The 22777-nt window shown below is 31.2% G+C and overlaps 1 protein-coding gene across 5 annotated transcripts in view; it reads right to left on the bottom strand.

The window, feature by feature from the left end:
- Positions 1–22777, bottom strand: part of LOC124369024 (solute carrier family 26 member 6-like) — a 73687-nt gene that overhangs the window by 28812 nt on the left and 22098 nt on the right. For 2 of the 5 annotated variants that reach the window (XM_046826692.1, XM_046826697.1), the window contains exons 2-4: positions 5827–5963; positions 3286–3447; positions 2150–2260 (exon numbers count right to left, since the gene is read on the bottom strand). In XM_046826692.1, coding sequence (XP_046682648.1) covers positions 2150–2260; positions 3286–3447; positions 5827–5953 — 400 coding nt within the window. In that variant the 5' untranslated portion in view covers positions 5954–5963. Of the gene's footprint in view, positions 1–2149; positions 2261–3285; positions 3448–5826; positions 5964–8470; positions 8630–14255; positions 14519–14544; positions 14772–22777 lie in introns of those variants that run through there. The other 3 variants (XM_046826695.1, XM_046826693.1, XM_046826696.1) reach the window with 3 other exon arrangements.

Here is a 22777-nt window from a genome sequence, read left to right as displayed (position 1 = left end):
GGTCTCAAGTTTCAATTAATTTAGAAACCGTGGAAGAATAAGTTGACATTATAATATTTGATTAATTTTAATTACTGCTATGTATTCATTAAACGTTTTCAATTTAAAAAAATGTTTAAATATAATATTTCTAAGAGCAGACCTTCCAAACCCTCTTATCCTTAGGTTGAAATTGAGCAATTTTTGTACAAATTTTGCGGTGACCAGTCTCATGCCCAAATCAATGGTAAAAATCTAATGGCTCAAGCCAATTGATATGTTCAGGTCCTCGGCAACTTCTCTAACAGTGATTCGACAATTGGCCAATACTATTTTCTTCACTTCATCAATGTTTTCGTCCGTTTTTGATGTGCTCAGGCGTCCAGCACGCTGTTCGTCGTTCACATCTTCTCGGCCCTCTGAGAACGTCTTGTACCACTGATAAACGTTGCTTGGGTCCAGTGTAACTTCTCAATATACCACAGTTAACGTTCAGAATGCGTCCACGCACTTAATTTCGTTTTAAACACAAAATTTGAAACAGATTCTTTGATCCATTTTTGAATAGGCATAAATCGAAGACGAGCCAACACGTGCAAGCAAATCAGCTGTAAACAATTAACTGAATATTCAAAATAACCAAACTTTTGCATATGTCAGAGACATGTGTACCAACGTAACGTAAAAAAATAATTAAAAAACTAATATACGTAACCCGCGAAAATGAAAAAGTCATAATTTTTGTTTAACAGACCTGGTATAATACCATACGTTTTCTGTTCATTACATATTTTTTAGGGATTTTAAAATGTTTATGAACAAAACCGTATCAGTTCCAGGGATGAGGTACGATCAGTGATATGTTTTCTGAAACATATCTGCTGCTAACATTCATTATCAGCTTTTTTGGTGATAATGCAATCAGTGAAGGCAAGGTGCAACATTGTGTCCAAAAGTTCAAGGGTGGCCATAAAAACGTTCACCATGATGAAGGACATTCAGGTTTACCACCTGAGATCACTGAAGATTTGGTGAGTGCAATTGATGTGAAAATTTGTGAGGGCAGAAAATTGATAACCAATCTCTCCAAGGATCTAGGGCAATCCTCAGTCTAGGTCAAAATTCATGATACCAAGTGTCTAAGTCTGTCCTGATAACATTGTATAACCTGTAAGAGGAAACCTAAAATTATGTCCTGGATGGGTTTTGCGAAGGACCACAAAGAGATTGGATAGTTCATTTATTTTTTGACCCATTACGATGATGAAGGAAGAATTCATGATAACTGCAATGACAATCAGCACAGAAACCTACAGCAAAACACTGACCATGCTGACAGATCAAACGGTTCAGAACGAAAGACTGGGAATGCTGATAAAAAAGGAATTTTGTACCTCTATGACAATGCAAGGCCTCACATTGTGTTCTGATATTGGTTGGTCACTCGCTGTATAGCCCCACTTGCTCAGAGAAATTTCTATCTTGTTCAGTAGCCGAAACATCATCTTGACAGGAAAGATTTCAATGACAATGAAAAAGTGAAAACAGCCATGAACTCCTGGCTGTCAGAGCATGTGGCAAATTTCTTTAGAGAAAGATATTGAATCTTAGTTTTTAGGTATGACAAGACCCTAATTAAACAAGGCAACTATATAAAATAACAAAGAAAAGTATGTAGAATCTAAAAATTAATGTGGTTTTTTTAAGTTTAGTGATTTTGTAAAAAATACAGCTCCAACTTAAAAGATTTCTCTCGTTTATAATGTGATTCTAATTATGAGATATACCCTCTACACATTGCCAGCTAATTGCAATAATAACTTAATTATAATCACTGAAATGCCTGAACAATTAGACAATAAGGAACAAAGTTTTCATTTATGTCTATAGCAATACAACTCAAAACATTCATAACACTTACAATTGATTGCAAACATGTAACCTTAGTTTACAGACAGGTCATTAGATCATCAGTTTGGTCGTTAAGTGTGCAAGTGCAGTCATTGAGAGGGGAAAATAAAAGTCAATACTGCACATATAATCTACTAATGTTTGTACAACTGACTAAAATGTCTAAACAGCTTCCCAAACAGTGTTATGTAACTACTACTGAAAGAATTTTAAATAATTATGATTATGAATAATTGCAAGTATAATGAAAACCACTTACCCATTGAAACATGACGGGATGTTCCAAACAAGAAATATACTAGCACTGGGAAAAATGCCATGTATATTCCAACTATTGGTGGTACACCTCCCAGGCTTGAATATGCCATACCTATAAAAAGAACAAAGCAAGATTTATGAAGAACATATAGGAATAAAATACTGATTGATACACAAAAACTATTCCATGTTAAATTTTAGTAATAATAAAAACTAAATCTAATTTCTGTGTGTCATTTTACACTACCATCCACTTGGAAATTAGTGGTCTACAACAGGGATACCACTAAAAACTGTTATTTGGTAAAATTGTACAAAAATTAATTATGAAGAGTACTGATGTACACAGGTAACATAATGGTGAAATAACTATAGGTAACTTCAGGTAACGCACTATAGAACTCCACTATTCTTGTATTGAATTAGAAATTTAAACACCAGTGAGGCAGAGCTCTTAGTGGGACGGTAAATCAATTTTTATGAAACCACATTTTAAATAACGTAAATGTTTTTTTACAATTTTTTCATCATTTGTCACAGTTGTACAAAAGTGTCATCTAAATCCATTCAGTGGTTCCAGTGATTTGATGAGTAATATGAGTGAATGGCATTTAGGTTTTATAGATATAGGTTTCTTATAAAACGAAATTCTAACATTAAATGTAATGTTTTATTGAGGGAACACAACTAATATAAAAAGTAAGTCGTGTTTTGGAATAGACATAGTCATACGTGTACCAATGCTCACAGTGCTTAGCACAAATACTATTAGGTACATACTTTCCATTTTAAAATGAGTATTATGCCCAAATAATAACGTAAATTTTAAAGAAAAGAATGCATTACAGCTGGAAAGTAGATTTTTTACTTTTAGAAAATATAGCTGGAATGTTTAGTAAAAGTTATTAACTTAATATTAAAGATAAAACTGTATGTTTACAGGAAAAATCTATCAACACACATATATACACATTTACATCACACATTAATATACTTCATGTTTTCATCACAAATAAACTACAACCTTTCATCATATATTCACATTCTACAATTTTACATCACATACTCATGTTACGACTTCATATCACACATTTACACACTACAAGTTTACATAGTAAATTCTAAAACTGAACTCACCCTGAGGAATATGCATGACAGCAACTGTGAACCCAGAAATGACATCACCTAAAAAATTCTCCTTCCACTTATATCTTGGCAGCCAATGTAGCACTGGTACCAGAGAAACCAAACATGACACTAAGTTGCAGTGAGCACTCTTCTGTAGTTTTCTGTACAGACCTGCAGGAGATCCAAACTCTTTACCTTTACACACATGAAGACCAAGGTATACTTATTTAATTAAATATATATATTTAATTAAATGTTTAAATGCTCCTTTGAATAATTTTAACTCCTATGGATCCATATTGGATGAAAATTATCATGTTATAACCTTAATGCACATTAAAGGCTAATTGTGTTAATATGTTATAAAATAAGGTGATAATATATTACAGCAACCAACACATTTTTTATTTGCATGACATTGTTTGATTTCTGCATGGGTTTTGTACTTGTACAACACAATTACACGTAATGCAAAGTACTGTATTAAACCCAATAATTGGTACCACAAAACTGGCAAAAACTCTCTCCCATTCAGTACAGTACGTTTGATCCTATGACTGCCTATGTTTTATCCTAAAAGAGTTAAATGTAAGGTAACATATTAATTAGTAGTATAGCATCAAATGCTTAAGTGTGTAAACATACTAGGTGTGGCTATTAAATAACGAGACTGGCGCTGCTGCGGATCAAGGCACATGTCAACCACCAATATTCAACAGCTGTTTAGTGTTAACCTCTCTCTTTAGTAGTCACACTTCTGTTTAGTCAGAACCTATAATCGCATTATTTTTGTTTTTTTGTTTTTTTTTTTGCCAGATAAAATGGTTAGTGTCATAGTACAGCAAAACAAATTATTGTGAAATTTCACCTTAAACTTAGGAAAACTGCTAATGAAACTTATAATTAACTGAAAGAAGTGTATGGCAGTGAATGTTTATCATAGGCACGTTATTTTTAATGTTTTATGTGTTTTAAATATGGCACAAAAGACGTTGAAGATGCCATGGCCAGGCCTTCAACATCAAAAACAAATGAAAATGGCAGTAATTTGATTGATCTGACCGTTGATTAAGTATTAGCGTAATTAGTGAAACTGTAGGTATTGATAAAGAATGCAAACGAAAAATTTTACATGACAATTTAACATGCAAAAATTATGTGCTAAAATGGTGCCTAAGATTCTAACGTTTGAACAACAAGAAGCTCACAAAAATGTTTGTACTGACACTTTGTACGTTATTGAAATTATCCAAATTTTTTTGAAACGATAATAAGTGGTTTTTTACTTATGATCTGGAAATGAAGTGCCAATCCATGCACTGAAAGAGCCCAATTTCACCAAACAAAAAAGCTTGATTGAGCAAATCAAATTTTAAAGCAATGATGATTGTTTTTTTTTTTAATATCCATCGAATTGTGTACCTTCCCTGGGTTCCTGAAGGTTAAACAATTAATCAATATAACCTTGAGATACTTTCTAAACTAAGTCAAATAGTGAGGAAAAACACCCCGAAATATGAGAGGACAAATCATGAGTTCTCCACCAAGACATGATTTGCATAATTATACCAAAAAATTCCATGGATGTCACTTCAACTTTTATTTAAATGGCAGTATTGAAGCTTCAGCTCTTTAAATAACGGATTTAAATACATTTCTCAAACATTTACAACGTTTACTAGCTTTAAACTTAAACATTTTTTATTGGTTTATTATTTTCTTGTTTAGGCTATGGTTTAACCTAATTTTAAAGAACAAGGTAGAGTCAAGTTCCCAGAAACAATTTTGATATACACCCAGTGTACTCGCCAGTGGGAAATCTGTTTTGCAGGAGTTGATACTACTCCTGGGGAGAGAAAATATGTAGTGTTAGTATCACTCAGTTGCTATTGTTTACTTGTGGAGAGTGTTTTCATGTGTTTGTAAGTTAACCTCCTCGATTTAAAGAAATGGCAATTAGTGAAAAATCAGCAATCATTAAATTCTATATTTTGCTTCAAAAATCATATAAAACTCTTTCAAAAGAGACTCTTGAGTTGTTAATTCATGCTTACGGAGACGAGGCAATGAAGAAGAGTCAAGTTTACGAATGAACGTCATGTAAGCATTGAACATGGCCCTTATAGGCAACCTTTAACTTCTACCAATTATGAAAACAGTGAGCGAATACAGCAAAATGTACGAGTAAACAGAAGATTAATAATTAACAAAATTACATTTGAGGTAAATTTATCACATGGTAGTGTCCTCAACATCCTTCATAAAAGATTATGAACAAAAGATTGGACATCCATAGAATTTGTTTGCAAATGGTCAAAAAATGCTGATATTTTAAATCAAAATGCTGCAAACGATTTGTAGATGCTGATGCTTGATGTTATTTGTAAAACATAACATTATTGATGTACAGCTTAATATTACTAAAAAATATTAAATGCAGGTATCAAACATTTCCAAGCAATATTGAAGATTAAGCTAGTCACATATTTAAAAAGTTCAACTGCCTCTCTTGTACACCAATCTTTGAGGTAATGTGAATTTAAAACCTACCTGTTTCTGGAACGTCAACATAGTGATAGGCAGAATTGAACTCTTGTTGAGTACAAGGATGGTGAAGAGATCTTGAGTTTTCATTTCCTTTTTCTACATTACCATTCATCAAAGGCTCAATATCCATTCTGGGAATTCTGTAAACAAAACAAAACTTTAACCACAAATAACATTTGCTGGGAGTAAAATATTTTAAAACATAAAGTTATATTCATATAGTTAATCACTAACATCTGTGTGGGGTCTTAAACTTATTTATTATGAAAATATCACTTTATCACTTCAGTAATAAAAAAAACAACATGACACTCATTGCATTGGCTAAACTTCTTTGTACATGCTACACATATAGAGAGGTGATGAAAAGTATCAGAATAGTGTAACAGCTTTCAAAACATTCGTGCTAAATAAAATTCTGACATAAATTTAAAGCCACAAACATTTTTACACAATATTCAATTTTTCACAGCCGGAAGGGAAGGTCAATAAGGCATTAATGATAAATCTTAAATGGAGGTATAGGTCAAACTGCGTATAATTTTAAAGATCTTATTGAGTTGAAACCCAGTAATCTTAATATTTAACCTTAGTACTGTGGAAGCTGTATCTCAAATAGTGTTATTTACTGATTATCAGCAATGCCAATTTACAGAAAGTTTATGTCACAAAGAAAAAGCATCGAACCAAGTGCTTTCATGGTTACTGATAAATGAGATACCTCTAACAATTAAACTAAAAACTTGTATTCATCTATAAGAAGTCGGAATGATAATTAGTAACAATCATACCATAGACTCTAATTTATATTTAAATATTTTTGAGTCTCTAGATGCAATATAATGTGCATAGTAAATAGTTCTTTAGGAAATAGTTTAGCGCTTATGACTAACATTCTTTTTAGTAGGATATATTTTCTAACCAATTCTAATAAATGAGTTGTTTACTCAGAATGCCTTCTCTGCTGCTTATTAGTCTCAAAATAAAAAAGTGTGAGGCTATTGTTATTACTTAATTATTATAAAGGTTTTACTTTATGCATCTCTTTTATGTTTGGCTCTATGTCAACAAAATCATATACATACTATTTCAAAATAAGGTATGGCTTAAGTATGTATAAAATGTTCTGATATTTTATTTTTACATTGCAAATCATAAAACTTAGAAGGTTGATTTTTCTATGGGCGGGAGGAGTATTTATATATTATTATAAATTTATTATTTGCAGTATTTCCGCATATTCTTTTAGCCAAAATGTTGCTGTAAATACAGAATATAAATCCTAAAAAGTTAAAAAAAAAAATAAAGCATATGCACCAATTTTCAGCTTGTTTTGATTTTTATAATACATATTTGCGTTTCTATGGTAAAAGGATTTTTTAAGCAGTTAAATTTTTGTGATTGTAACTATTTCCTAATTTTAATTTTATACATTAATACAATAATTTTATTTTAAATGTAAAACTATTTTTATTTCTATATTATCACCACATTAACAAATTAAAAATATACAACACAACTCAACTTTTACAAATTTTGTAATTTTTGCATATTTCTCAAATAAAATTGCCAAAATTAAAATACAATATAAGTGAACTTATTACTTAGAGGGTCTGAAGGTAAAAATTACATTTTGCAAAATAGCTCTTAACATAAATACACATTCATTCTTCGTATACTGATAAAAGAGAGCACTCAAGTTAGCTCCAACTGTGCATCTGAAGTCCGCTTATAACATGGGGCTAAAGTTTAAATCTGTATTATAATAGGAACTTGTCTCAAATCCAAAACCTTATCACTTCAGAAACTTGTATGCTAATGAATTGTTAAATATACAATTATAATTTAACACTAGTTATTTTTAATTTATAAGTTATACAGATTTCCATTAGAAACTATATTGAATACATATTTTAAACCATTAGTGTGAAAAGACAACTGTATATTTTAAAATTAACTTAATAATCCTGAACACAATATTTTAGTTACACGATTAAATTATTAGGCCAGTACTCAATAAATCGTTCAGACAGATAAATTATTAGGCCAGAACACTATAAATTACCCACACCAATAACTTAATAAACCAGAAATCAATAATTAGATTAAAAACCCAATTTATGAGGTCAAAACACTATATACTGGTTTGAATAGAATACAATGTGTCTGCAATCATTTCATATTTTATTATTATTGAGATATCCATATTGATCACAACAAAATTCCTTAAGAGACAACGTTAGTTAGCTGCCTGTTGCACATCTGAGGCTCCATTTTCAACATGGGGATAAAATTTAAACTGTGTTATAGGTAGGAACACATAACAAATTCATAAGTGTTCCACTTCAGAAACATAGACTTTAATGTCTCAACGCTAGTGAATTGTTAAAAATGTGATTATCTTTCAAGACTACTACTGTTTATAATAGTATAAGCTTCTTATGGGAAATCTTGTGACTAAATACATACTCATAGTACAAAAATCCTCATAAACTGAAATTGAATTAAGGTGTTTTTAAGACAAACTCCAAAAAAACCAAAGCTATTATAGGTTATATTTGCTAAGTGGTTATAACTCAATCTACAATAGCTGTTCAATTACTTCTTATCAAACGTCAAAATTAAATGGTTCACAGCAAATACCAACCTTTACCTCCCTAAGTCAAAATCAATCACCTTTCAAAATAAAAGGGTTTGAACTAACCAACTAAAAACTTACTATAGTTTAATAGTATTTTACCGGTTTAGTTTACAAAACTATTACAAATGAACACGGTACACTGCTGTAAAACTGTAATGCATTAAACAACATATTTCCATCAAAGAAATATTTTTACAAATACAATTAACACATAAAATAATAACAAGCGTAATAATCAATTAACTGCGATCAATTATATTGTGCAATGAAGTGAAATCAAGTAAAAACTCAAGGTTATGACTATGATAATAGCCACATTGAGTAAAAGATCAAATTCTGACCTGCTAATTGTTTTTGTTCAAAAATTTTTTAATCAAGAATTCACTGATCTCGTGATTTTTCTGCAATGAAGGTCAGAAATTAATTAGAATTAATTACATTAAACACTTGTTCAGTTTTATTATGAATTGTATAAAAGAACAAACACTATAGTAAAAACTTTTGTTTGAAAAATACTTTTACCTTGTCTGTCTTAACAAGTTTTGGCCTATAATATCATTAACTGAGTTATTATTGAATTGGGAACATTGCAGTTAAATACATTTTAAAATTGTAGTTTTTCTACTTTTGAATAACTTTTTTTAAACTAATTAAAAGTAATAAATTAAAATGCATTACAAACTAGAATTAAATCATTTGTTCACAGGTTTATTACTACTTTATCATTATTAAAATTGATATTACCATGAACATGAGGCTTGGTTTACAACATACTTTTGTTGGATAAAATTTTAATAATGATAAAGTAGTAATAAACCTGTGAACAAATGATTTAATTCTAGTTTGTAATGCATTTTAATTTATTACTTTTAATATATATAAAACGGAATGGAGAAAAAATTGGTAAGAAAAGAGACAACAAAAACATACAACCACTACCAAATTAAAAAACATTGTAAGTTTCATTTTTTTTAAATATAATTTGATATTGCAAGCTGCAAAAGTTCATGTTAGAAGTGCAAGATTTGTCACTACTATTAAATGTATTCACCACATTGTGACTGTAATGAAGTCAATGGCTTAGCTACCTCGAGTTGGCACCCGGTGCGGAAGTTGGAGGTGTCACCCCATCGAAAGTAAAAAGCAATAAATTTTATATGATAAAGGTCATGGATATGGATATAATATATTTTTTTCTTTTTATTATCTATCACTATAGAATAATACACGTTTAACATTTCACGCCAACCAAACACAACACACTTCACAAAACAAATTAGAGATGTTCCAACTGAAACGTCAAAGATCAAGTGGAGGAATCCATCAAAAAAGAAATTTTTGTGCTAGCGATTGATCTTTTTTTGTTTGTACATTGTTCTTAAAGTTGAGAGACCAGGTGGGTGTCACCCCAAAAAAGGTGACACCCGGTGCAGCCCGCTCCCCCTTTCCTACGCCACTGAATAAAGTGGTCAAACTTTAATAAAGTATGGATGATGAAATTACTATGGAGGATCGATAAAGTACGTCAAAGACAGATAATTTTAGCTCTTGATTTTCTTTCAATTATAGACAAAGAACTTGAATAGTTGGGTTCATTATTGAGTCTTCGACACTGCATGAAGACTCAAACAAGATTACTGACAATTTCTCCTAAATAATACTTTTGTTGTCTCTGTATATTTACATATTAAATCATTTTGTTTCAAACACTGAATACCTCTGTTCAAACAATAAACTTTGTATTGTTTAAACTTTTAAAAGTTGTATATATTTTAAGTATACATTTTGGGCATAAAACATTAAAAACTAATCCATAAACTTTAAATGGAGTGTCACTCCCATTTTTATATAACACCAACAGTACTATTTAAACATTACACACATATTAATATGTTAGCTGCCACCATATATGGTCCCAAGAAGTTCTGTATTGCCAACTTTATTACTGAATTTTTTGTTGCTAATATTGTTTTTATAATAATAATTTGGATATTTTACAAATTTTTTCAAATTGGTGGGAAGGTGGAGGGTAGTTTTGGACCAACCGCATCACACATTCTTTTCTATAAAATAAAGATGACAACCGCGCTATGCAGTATTCCGTTTTACACAGTATTTACTACTGTCGAGGTTGGTAATTATATGGAGGTTGGGAATCTTTAGTGGGGTTTATGTATCGGATCTAATGTAAGACTGACTACCTTAGTAAGGGCCGTACTCTATGAACAGACAATTTTTACACCTCCGGGGATCTTGCAAACATCCTCTTAGAAACATAAACCCACTTTGCTAGGACAGTAATAGCCAATAATGCCTGGTTTCCTCATCAAAAATGCAAAATTGAAATAGGGAAGCTGGAAAGAGGCGAAATGATCTGCGAGTATGACAAAATGGGATCTTTTACACTAACTGGATGGATAAGAGGATAGTTAGAATTATATCAACTAAACAGTTCTGTAGAATATGCAGATATTGGAAAAAACTAAGCAAAGTGAACCCATCCTCATTCCTCTAGTGGTACATGATTATAGTAAGGTCAAAATCATTATCGATGTATCAGACCAAGAGTCCTCTTGTAGTACAGCTGTGTACAAGAGCATGAGATGGTTCCGCAAAGCAGCCGAGGAAATACTTCTGGGTACAGCAGTACCTGGTTAGCCGGCAAAGAAAACACAGGTAGAACCACAAGGAAACTCTACTCCATCACACCATTCCGAGAAAAGCTTGATTATCCTTTACTGAATATCTAAGATAGTACACTAGACCCTGCAAAGGTGTTAGGCCACCACTACCTGGCAGAGGTCTACATAGAGAAGGTAAAATCAGATGTAGGGTAAGAAAAAAAACTAAAAATGCTACAAAAAATTAGTAGCTACTGAGGATCGTCAAAAACCTAAAGATAGTGCTAATTTTTTGTGATATATTGCTTTAAAAACTTACAACAAATATGAAATTTTATCTTACATTTCTTTATTTTATTTTTACACATATATGTTCAGTAAACAGTGTTGTAATACACCGTTACTGCATTTGTAATAATTCCTTTTCAAATTCGTTTTTACATCATCTACCTATAATTCCTTATTTTGTTATGTATTATTACAAAACATACCAAAACGTGTTATCAACATACCTATAATTAATGATTATGTATAATACAGCTAAATTAGATGTCATTACATTAATAATTCAAAACAAGATTTTGTATTGCCCACAATGAAATATACTAAATAAAAAGTGCTGACCCGATAGGACTGTGAATATTGGCAACATAAAAGCCTACAAATATCTTTAAACTCAGTATTAATTAGTATGTGTATAGTCTTAAAATGTGTCATGGCCAAATATTACGGCCGAACGCCATTAGGATGCACTCTGGTGATGCTATTTAAGGCAAAAACATCAAAACAATGTGATAAACATTGCCTGATAGGGTCGATGTGGCAGTTAAAGTGTTAATATATAAAATAGTAATGTACAATAGTAAGAACCCTTTACAATTCTATATTAGAGTATCAGTATTTAAAAAAATGTATATGATACTGGTAAAACTCCTAGCATGAAATGCTAAATTCCGTCTATAAATGGTAATACTGAACTAAAATTCTATGGTACTGTGCAGGATAAACTAATTTTTTATGGATGATGATGGAGGGAAATAGCCAATTTCATAGGAAGAATTTTATAAAATCTTATCAAGGCACGATGAAACGTTTAGTATTTACAGAGAAATGTTTTGTCCTATATATTGATAGTTATGTTCCTTTAAAATTATTTTTTTTTAATCTCAGATCGTAGTATATTGTTCTATTGTAATACTGTAATAGAATTACATGGAGAAGCTTATAAATGTGTATTTATGTATAATCTTCCACTTGACTAGAGAGTATTCACCTGATTAGATAGCATCTATCTCCGAGAATTGGAGGTGCAATTTGATGAAAATCTTGCAAATATGTTTGGGATTATTTTTAAAGTGAGATTATAACAGACTTTCCCTCATATTATAAAACGTGCATCAACAGAATTATTCTTACATGTATACAGATATGCCTTTAAAAAGTTGACTTGCATAACCGAAGTCTAGAGTTAAAACTATATCATCTGAGAGTGTCATAACTTATCAACATTAGGTCTAGGCAGTATGCATGTATCTCAGTTAATATCAGTCCTGTAATATCAATAATTATCAAGAATGAAGTTATACAAAACTTATTTATAAACTTGTGAGATTGTACTAAAGTAACAAATAAGATTTATGTTAATTGCATGTTCAGATTACTTGCATAGAGTATTATCGTAAGATATGTGTTACAAATACTAGATGTACATAATAATATTTATGACTAAATATTTCTCTAACTGACTCATCAGTACCTCTATGTACATAACAGAAATTAAAGAAACTAAGTAAAGAATTTACAGCTTGTTATTATCTTTAAAGGACAAAGATATCAACCACAACATACTATGCTATGACATTTAAAAAAATTATATAAAGCCATTGTAGGGTTATGGATTTTAAAAACTGCCAAAAATCTAAATTTTGTCTTTTGGGTAATATTGATTTCTTTATAAGTTGACTTATAATAAAGCTAGAACAGTCCTTGTGTGCTAATTTGTTTAGCATTACTTATGTTAGTTGCTAATGATTTAGTTTTAATGTAAGCTAAAATATAAATAAATGAAATAACATTTTTATACTTTTCATTATATTTAACACTTTAACTATGAATTTAAAAACTTAATTTCTAAAAATTTTGAAAAAATGTAAAATAAAGGCTTTTTACAGACTAATTTTTATTATGACATCCAAATCATATTGAAATTTAATTTTGTATTTAAAGCTTTATTGATATTCTGGATCCAGAAAGTCTTATTTTAACTAATATTACTCCGTTGGATGTGAACTGTATTTCAAATAATGTTAACATGCTTTAAAATTAATGATTACCTGCTGTTACACAACCCGAAAATATACCTTTTAATTTTTAAATCTACCAATACTTTACTGCTTCTGTTAAATATATATTAAGCGTTGATTTCTTGACTATGTCTTTTAATCTGACAAGTTTCCAATGAGATTAAAAAGTAAATATATATTCTTAATTTGAGCTGTTATTTTGTGGCCTACCTTACTATAATAAATTTAGTACGAATCTGATAGCCTTTGATGTTTTCCCATACTGGGGGCTAGAGGCACTTGTGTCAGTCTGATATGAACTATTATTCTTAGAAGGTCTATATTAATTAAAACATCTTTTATTTAGGTAAAATTCCCCTACTTCAGCATTATTATTTTATATATACATTATTGTAAGATGGCATAACGGCTGACTTCAGCAGAAACCAATACAAGGTTGTTTGTGGCTATGATCATAACAAGACCATGTGACGCCCATAGAACAATGAAATAATACTCCATGCGAGGAAAAGTAGTTCCACTTTTAATGTTTTAATGTACTATTTGTCATTTGCACCCCTTAAAACTTTTTATTGTTTTGTTTAGGAGGATGACAGCAATAGGTATATAATGCAAAACTCGTATATCGTTTACACTACGGCCTTTAGTTCACGATTACCATTTTTAATTTTACTGTTATGTCCTGTTCCATCACAAAAAAATTAAACCTTTGTATAGTATTTTTTAAAGAATACTTGAAACAAATATTCATAAAGCATCTAAATAACTTAATATGCCTACAACCTAGGATTAAATAAGTTATAGAAGAATAAGTAGGTTAACTGAACCAGTACACTACAAATTAGGTATGTTAAGTTAAGGACATACCATAGCACTATAATTCTCTGGAATTTTAATTGAATGTTTCTATACTAATTCACTTCATGTTTCACTGAATTATCAAATTTGAATAATGTATCTTTTTTACACAGGTTAAGTTGGGTTATTGTTTTCATGTCAGTCACATACACAGATATAATCAGATAGAAATTTGTCATTATATAGTTATAAATAAGACTTCATTCTAAAACTATAATATTATTTCATTCTACAACAGTAATGCATTTAAAATAATATTTTACAATTCAGAAATTAAATGAAGGCATTATTCTGTTACCTCGTAACTTGTAAAACATTTAGAATAAACTAATTAATTAAAAAAACCTAAAACAACTAAATTTTACTTTAACGAGTAAATCTCTTCTGAATAAAAACTTTTGTCTACAACTGTTTGTTTGTTTGTTCAACGTAATTGGATAAATTAATTAATAATATTTTTCAGATGTCAAGTTTAAAGAGGTTAGATATTGATGACATTATGTTGTTTTGTCCTTGCAGACGGTCGAAATGGAACGGGATGAACGGGAACGAGTGTTCACTTCATTCGTACGGCTTATGATATGTTCATGAAACCCTAGTATGTTCTAGATGTTTTTACTTTAATCTAAAATTGATTTATATAACCATTGTTTCAAACAGCATTGCCCGGTATCACAACCAGGGAGCGCTAAATAAAAATAAAAATTATAACAATTAAATAACTATGCATTAATATTTATGAAATTGGTCTATTTATAATTTACACTACGTGAATTGAATAATTATAATTACAGAGTTTAAATTAAATACTTGAATATTTAAAAAAAACTTTCTTCGTCATTATTTTAGACCAAGAACCTCACAAGAGAGTAGAAACATCCCTCAACAAGATACTTCTGTAGTGGATCTTAAATACTGATGACTTATTGGCAGTATTTGCAATGTTTGCAATTTGTATATGCAATGTGGCATGTTTACAAGCTTCTTTTACTTACGAAAGCTTTATTTGACACACTGAGTATACCATCTTTGACGAAAAAGTTTAAATGGAAGAGGTTATACAAACTAAGTACCTTTGTTTATTTCCTCACTGTCAACATCAACAATTTTAAATTAATTTACTTTATAAAGTGTCTGTAGGTAGTCACATCGTTGTCCAACGTTTTCAGAATCATTGAGCCATTTAAGGAAGCCCTTACTCCTAGGTCTGAGGTGAAAGGCAATCAGGGTCGTAAAAAGGAGTGTGAAATGATATACTGGACGAAACCCATTGTGTTTCTTTCTCTACCCATTACCTTTCTAGATGCTAACTTATTCCAACTATACATATATCCATATGACCGAAGTGCCTTCGTGACTATCCATTTTAATATGTGTTCATATTATAATGATTTACAGATCCCTGAAGCTGAAAAAATATATAAGAGAAAAGAATTGACCTTGTTCAGAAAAGACATATCTTCTACAACTAAATATTATATTTGATTTCCGAAGAATAAACATACATACAAAAAATACATTTTACCTTAACTTCCTAATTGTGGTTCCTTTTAAATTAATTTATTCTTCATCCGAAAATCTGTCATATGTTTAATTTTTTCCAGATATACAATATTAAATAAGCTTGATCATTTATCCTGTATGCATAATCTGTAAAAACAGGGATGGTTGTTTTAGCTGTTACATCACTGGAATCTGGCATACTCAGTGCCGCATTTCCCCATAGGCCCACTAGGCCCAGGCCTAGGGCGCAAAATTTTAGGGGGCGCATAAATTTTAAAGTACACAAAAGAAAAAAGTTGCGGGGCCAAGGTCAACTAGGTCCGGGGTGCGACGTTGACTCATTCATTGGTTCATTGCTTTTGTTTATTCAAAGCACTCCTATATATATATACTATTGTAATTATCGTTCATCAAAATTACGTAATTAAGAAATTTACTGGATTTCTACGTCAGTGTAATCAGAGTCCTCTGGGGGGGGCGCTCTTTCAAATTTCATGTGAACTTTTTACAACACTTTTGTGTTAATGTAATTTTTAGCTCTAACAATGTATGTAATTTTAAAATGACTTGTCCTATTTCTGTAAACAGATCAATGGAATAAATGATTCTTATTCTTATTCTTATGCATAAACTGTAAAAACAGGGATGGTTGTTTTAGCTGTTACATCACTGAAATCTGGCATACTATGAGAAAAATAGACATTGCTTTGAATAGGAAGTTTGTTTTAACTAGGGACACAACCATACTCTCCCCCTCGAAAAAACCTATACATATTGATCTTTCGATCACATGATAGTTTTGATTATTTATACACACGTGTGACAGAAATATCCAAATACCACAACATAATTTATGGACAAGAAGTACCTAAACATCTGTGGTGTAATGGTAGCATTCTCGCCCGGCAAGTAAGAGATTCCTGTTCGAATCCCGACTTTTGTTCATCAACCGTATGTAAAAATGTAACAAGTGTATAGAATACACTGTATTACATTCATTAATTACTATACAGTGAAATATTTCAGTAACGTTGTCATACTTAGACATCGTGGCAAAGTTTTTAATGCAATTAACTGAAATATTTCGATTTGTCAACTTATGAATATTATTAGGACGGGGAGTGCTCATGATTCCTGTAAACATGGTCACAGATACACAACTTTATAATAACAGTCACATAGATGGTAGTGTTTTTCTTTTAATACTTGACTCGAATCCTACACATCCTGTTTGCTGCTCTTAATTTTTTTTTATTATAATATTTTAAAACTATAAGAAATTTCAGGTAAAAAACGTTTCAATATTTCAATATAGGTACTTATAAGAGAGCTTTGACAGTTTCAAAATTTTGACCAAAACAGTTGTTTCGAGCGCAGCAAATGAACAATACAACCAATAATCAACTTGGCCAAGTTAATTTTTTGGTCTTGTTATTGCGCATAATACAAATATTAGAACAATACACCTCCTGCTTGCTGGTCTTGAAAACGTTTATAATGGTCTGGAACACTCTGTATAATATACAATGTATTGATTTTGTACTCCGCTACTCAATACAGTAGGTGTTTAATACAGTCCATGAAGGCATTTTGATCTACAGTCGTGGAAGTTATACTGTCAATGTAAAATTAGGTACCTACGCTGAACAGCATTTTCTTAAATAATTTTGCTTTAAAATAGTTGTTAGTAAATGCAATGTAATTATACTGTGTTTCACTGATGAATGTAAAACCGTCATTATCTCTAAGTTCTTATTTACGATACTTTTATTACGTTGATAAACACTACCCGCCCAAAGTTGAAACGATAGCGCTGTTACCAATTCCAAGCAGAGTGGGGGAGCCAACAGATCTTTTGCCACAAGATCCGGGTGGGTCTGATAAATCCGTTCTTCTTTGAATGGGAACTTTTCATTCATAAACCTCAAAATATTTTGTTTCATTTTCCTCGGACATATTGTTTTTGGATTTAGTGATTCTATTTGTTAAACTTTTTTAATGTTGCCATAAAACGTGAATAAATATCTAAATCAGTCTACGTTTGTAGTAACCGATCAATTTGAATTCATGTATATATTAATTAATACGTATCAGTTACGTGTATTAATTTTAATGTATATAGTATTGATTCTGTGAAGTTTAGTTAAAATTGTCTGCAGGTTCCGTTAAATAAACATTTTTATAATGTATAATTTTAAAACGTTTAGTGAGAACAATGCACATTTTATAACTATGTTATCCTTACTTTATTGTTATAAATGAAGTGTGGTTTTAGCACGGGATGCTTGTGTGGTAATATTGTTATAAATGAAGTGTGGTTTTAGCACGGGATGCTTGTGTGGTAATATACACTCGCCTTCTCATCTAACTAAATACTCCGTTATAATGTGTGTGATTTAAATTTAACGTAAGTTATTGTCCTCTCAGCATTATACTTCTATCAGGCTTTAAACATACCCTCTTACACCTCATGCATGCATATGGTTGTACACCATTGGTGGCTTCAGCATAGATTTATTGAAAAAAAAAAAAATGATCACACCTATGATAACAGGAGTCGTCTTCCATGGTTAATTCATATAACTTGACAACATTATCATTTAAACCAAAACACTCATTACCTAGTCTAAATCTTGAGACATTTCTCGACCATATGATAGTTTCGAAACCACGAGACAATTAATTCTGGCCTTATGGGTAACTTCAGTTCCCAGGTGTATCAAAACATGACCTCATCTAGTGCGTTTATTCTATAAATATACCCAAGGCTAAATCGTCCACTTTATAGAGAACAGAAACTTTTAAAACATGAGCGAGTATGTCCCAAGTTCATGCACTTATGAAACAATACCGTCTTCTTGGAAGTCAACAACCCTGTTTTCTGGGAGTAGAAAATAGAAAACTCTTCTAGCCAAGGTTACCTAGGGGTAGGAAACTGTATTTCATAGCCAATTCAAATCCATATAAAAGAAGCTGTTCTTTATTTCTTGTAATCAAAATTTCAGCCAAAAGTTGTTCAGTATCGCCTACCGCTGCAATGTGGGTAACATGCGAAGGAGGAACAATATGCAGCTTTGAAATTCTGCTTTCGTCTCAAGAAATCTGAGGCCTCGGAAGAAAACACCAACAATCCTGCTGTTATTGTGATAGAGGATCAACGAATTAAGGAATTAGCCTGAGATCACTTTCTGAAATACTGAATATTTCATAGGGTGTCGCCCACACGTTGGTGACAAAAAAATACACATGAGACGTTTTTGTGCGCGATGGGTTTCAAGATTGTTGATTTCCGAACTAAAGGACATTTGCATGCAGGTCTGCATTCCATTAGATATCAGAGGAAGATCCAGAGTTTCTTTCAAATGTCACTGCTGATGAAACCTGGCTACATCATTTTGACCCTGAGAGCAAAAAACTCAACACTGCGGGTTTTGATGTTTTACTACTAAAAAAGCCGACAGATCTCCCCAATTTAAGAACAAGTAAGCCAGGATAGCTATAAAGAAGAGAATACTGGTTTTAGAAGAGGATTGGGAGCATGCTGCTGACCCTGCATATGGTGCTGGCATGTTCTAAGCAAGGCAAAGTAAGTACGCTACCTAGTTTTACCTATAATTGTTGATTCCCGAAAACTGTCTTACTGTCTTTAGTTACTTTTTTCTCAAAAACTACTTGAGACACAGTAATTCAATTTTTCACTTTTAAAACACCTAATTACCTGAACACACCTGGAAGCACAATGAACGGAGTACAGAAATTCCCAAGAGTTAATAAAATACTTTCATTACCAAAGTACATTGGTAGTTAGATAAATGTCATAATAATGCGCATCAAATAAATTACACATACAGCTATAATGGTTCCCGAGAAAAGTATACCTAATCTGTATAATTTAACATTGTCGGTATAGGGCTTCCCGCTCCCTTGAAGGATAGAAGGATGTTCTGACTAAGCCCTAAACGATTTAAGATTTTATCTTACACAGAGGCGACAGTGCACAAGTTGGTAACATTATCTATGACTGGGTGTGTAGTTATTGTGGAATGCCGTAGGTAACACATTGTTTGTGTTTTACGTAAACTACATTTTCTTTTAATAAAATATTTCTCGTGTATCATGTGTAAGCCAATAACCTGCAAATCTACATGTACTTTGAAATTATGTCCATCAATAAATAACTTCTTCAACGACATGATGATATAAAATATGTAGTAAAATTGCTTAAACATCATGGCCAAGTCTAAATCATACAATTTAAACAAACCATACTACGCAAAAGTTAACTTCAACACTGTTGAAACTGTCTATATATTTGTAGAAGTTTCTTTCCCGTAAAAAGGCAAAGCAAAATTTAAACTGGCCGTGGATTTGATTTTCATTTGGACAGATGGGTTTACGGATATTTGTAAACGAAGTTTCTAATCTATTTATACATGGAAACAATTACTACGGTTGTTTTAAATAATACATGTAATATATGAATTTCTTTGTAACAAAGCTGATTTTATTTAAAATGTTCCAAATAGTGCAGTATTGATTTATACTTAGTGTCCTAAACTCCTACACAAAGTTCATATAGCATATTTAGCAAAGCGACGCTCCTGTTGGTTTGTTTCATAAACTTCGGATTTCTTAAAGAATGTATTTTGAGGGCTATCATTTAACAGTTTCAAGAGTGGCACTATTTAATTTATTTTACGTCTTCACCAACGAATGGAAGTTGCAGCTCTTCGATTTCATGTCAAGGTCAAGTAAAAGGCGATCCCTAATTTGGGTACCAGATTAACCTAATATAAGTACGTATCATCTAAACCATATCATGATAGATAATATACATTAATAAGCCTTAACTAATGAGTATAGACTGTTAATAAAGTCCTCAACAGGCCATATAACCTTAGAGACTTTCCGAAAGTTTTGTTCTCGTAAATATGTCTGTTTGGAACAAAGTTCAAAACATCACTAGGTCAACTGCCTGTCATCATTGACACACAAAAAATTATACATTTCCTCTGTACATAGGGATGTGCAGAAGAAATTTATAATTCCTCTAATGAAGGGTCAATGCATGAGATTTTAATGTTAATTAGTAATGCATTTGATCAATTTTACGAGCTATTGTTAATCTTAGACTGGATGAATGTCTTTCACAATATAAAATAAGCTACTTCCTTTGTATCTTAAAGAAAAAAATACTTTCTTTTACTTTGGCTTTACATATTATACGTTAAGGTAATCACAAGGATATTCGTCTAGTTCTTTTACTTGTATTCGATTCGGAATATTATTTCTCCGTTATGAATATTAAATAATGTTGGAAATTATATAACGAAATATATAATAATATATATATATATATATATATATATATATATAATATGCTGAATAATATATAATATATAAAACCAATTTAAAATAATATATTAAATCCTTGGTACGCTGAACATTGATGCTTTGAAATGGTGTAACCTAGGGCCACTACAGCTTTACTACTAGGATAGCATGTTTGTTGTGAGAACCATAATAATCATGATGGTCCCTGACATCAAAATACAACCCACCGGTTGCCTGTAATGACTTTCTTGGAACGGCCGCCGATATTAGTGTAATGACAGTCACTCTCTACTCAAGGCCTACGGTCGGTTCAACAACCAAGCCACTAATCCAGGATAACACTGCGGCGCGGCGTCCTTTTGTACCCTTGAAACTATACAACAGCGTGTTTTGTGGCTTTAGTAAACAATATAACCCTAACTAAATATTTCCTCGGTTTGTATTCGCTGCAATCTCATAATATTTTAACTCTAATAATAATCAAAATTTTCATTACTGAAGACAAGAATTGTAAAAGCTTAAAATAATTGAAGTGATGTATAAATGTGAGCCATTTTTAAAATAAAAACAATATAAGTATATAAACTATGAGATGCGTCATGTTTTATTTTGTCACAGATTAAGACGGATATCTCTTAATTTTATTAAAACTACAATGTAGTTGAAACTAGATGGAAGTAGGTTGTACGAACTAAAATGAGGTAACTCTTCGACCGGAAGCGAAGGACTATATCTATAAAGCCAGATGACGTTATTGCCAACCGCGTCATGGAATGTGTTATCTATTTGGCAGCGATATAACAAGAATTTTGTCATGTTGCTATACTTGGTCTTATTTACTAATTTATGAGGACTTGCTAACTTTTCGATACAGGTAGCATTCTTAAGGACATTTAAATACTTTATTTCCTATCCTATTTATTTGCAATACCATTATAAAATTCATCGCTTACAATGTAGAGTAATGTATATTTCCCAGAACTAGTTAACTGTCTAAGGAATGCGAGACCATTTACGGATTGTACATTTACCGGCATTGGTAATGTGTGTAATTACAAGCAGTTTAATGTTAAATTCATAGACTAAGTAACATCCTTGAATACAAAAACTTGAATATCTTTTATAACTGTACGAGGAATTGCAGGCATTTGAAACAGGAAATGTAGGCAGTTTAAGATCGGGCTCAAATAAAAACACCCTAAGATAAAAATGTGAAACGTTTACAGTATATGCACTAAAGCCAAGTTATAGCTTTAAGAAATGACAGGTATTTTATACATAAAACATTTTATTTCGTTGATGAGAGAATGTTATTAAAAATATATCATGTTTTAAACAAATGTTTGGTTAGTAAATATAATTTCGATAAGTGAATAAAAATTTGGTAACTCCTTGAAACTATAATTCATGTCCATAACGTAAAATGTCACAGTTTTATCGTCAGCAGTTTTTATTAAACTCTGATACAAAATTGACTAGTTTTCGTACTTTAAACTTTAAACTGTAATTTCACTTGGGAATATTTAACATGTTATAGTTATCTTAATGGGTTATGAATGTAACACAAAACAATATTTTCCAACCAAACGTCGATTGCCTCACCTTAATCTCTAAACTAATTCAATTCACATTAGTAATTTTACAGCAATAAAGATTTAGTATCCTGATGAAACTAACGTTATAACATTGATTTT

The sequence above is a fragment of the Homalodisca vitripennis genome, chromosome X (assembly GCF_021130785.1).
Source record: "Homalodisca vitripennis isolate AUS2020 chromosome X, UT_GWSS_2.1, whole genome shotgun sequence".
NCBI classification, from domain to species: domain Eukaryota; kingdom Metazoa; phylum Arthropoda; class Insecta; order Hemiptera; family Cicadellidae; genus Homalodisca; species Homalodisca vitripennis.
The sequence above is the reverse complement of the archived record's forward strand: the minus strand, read 5'-3'. Positions and strand labels throughout refer to the sequence as shown.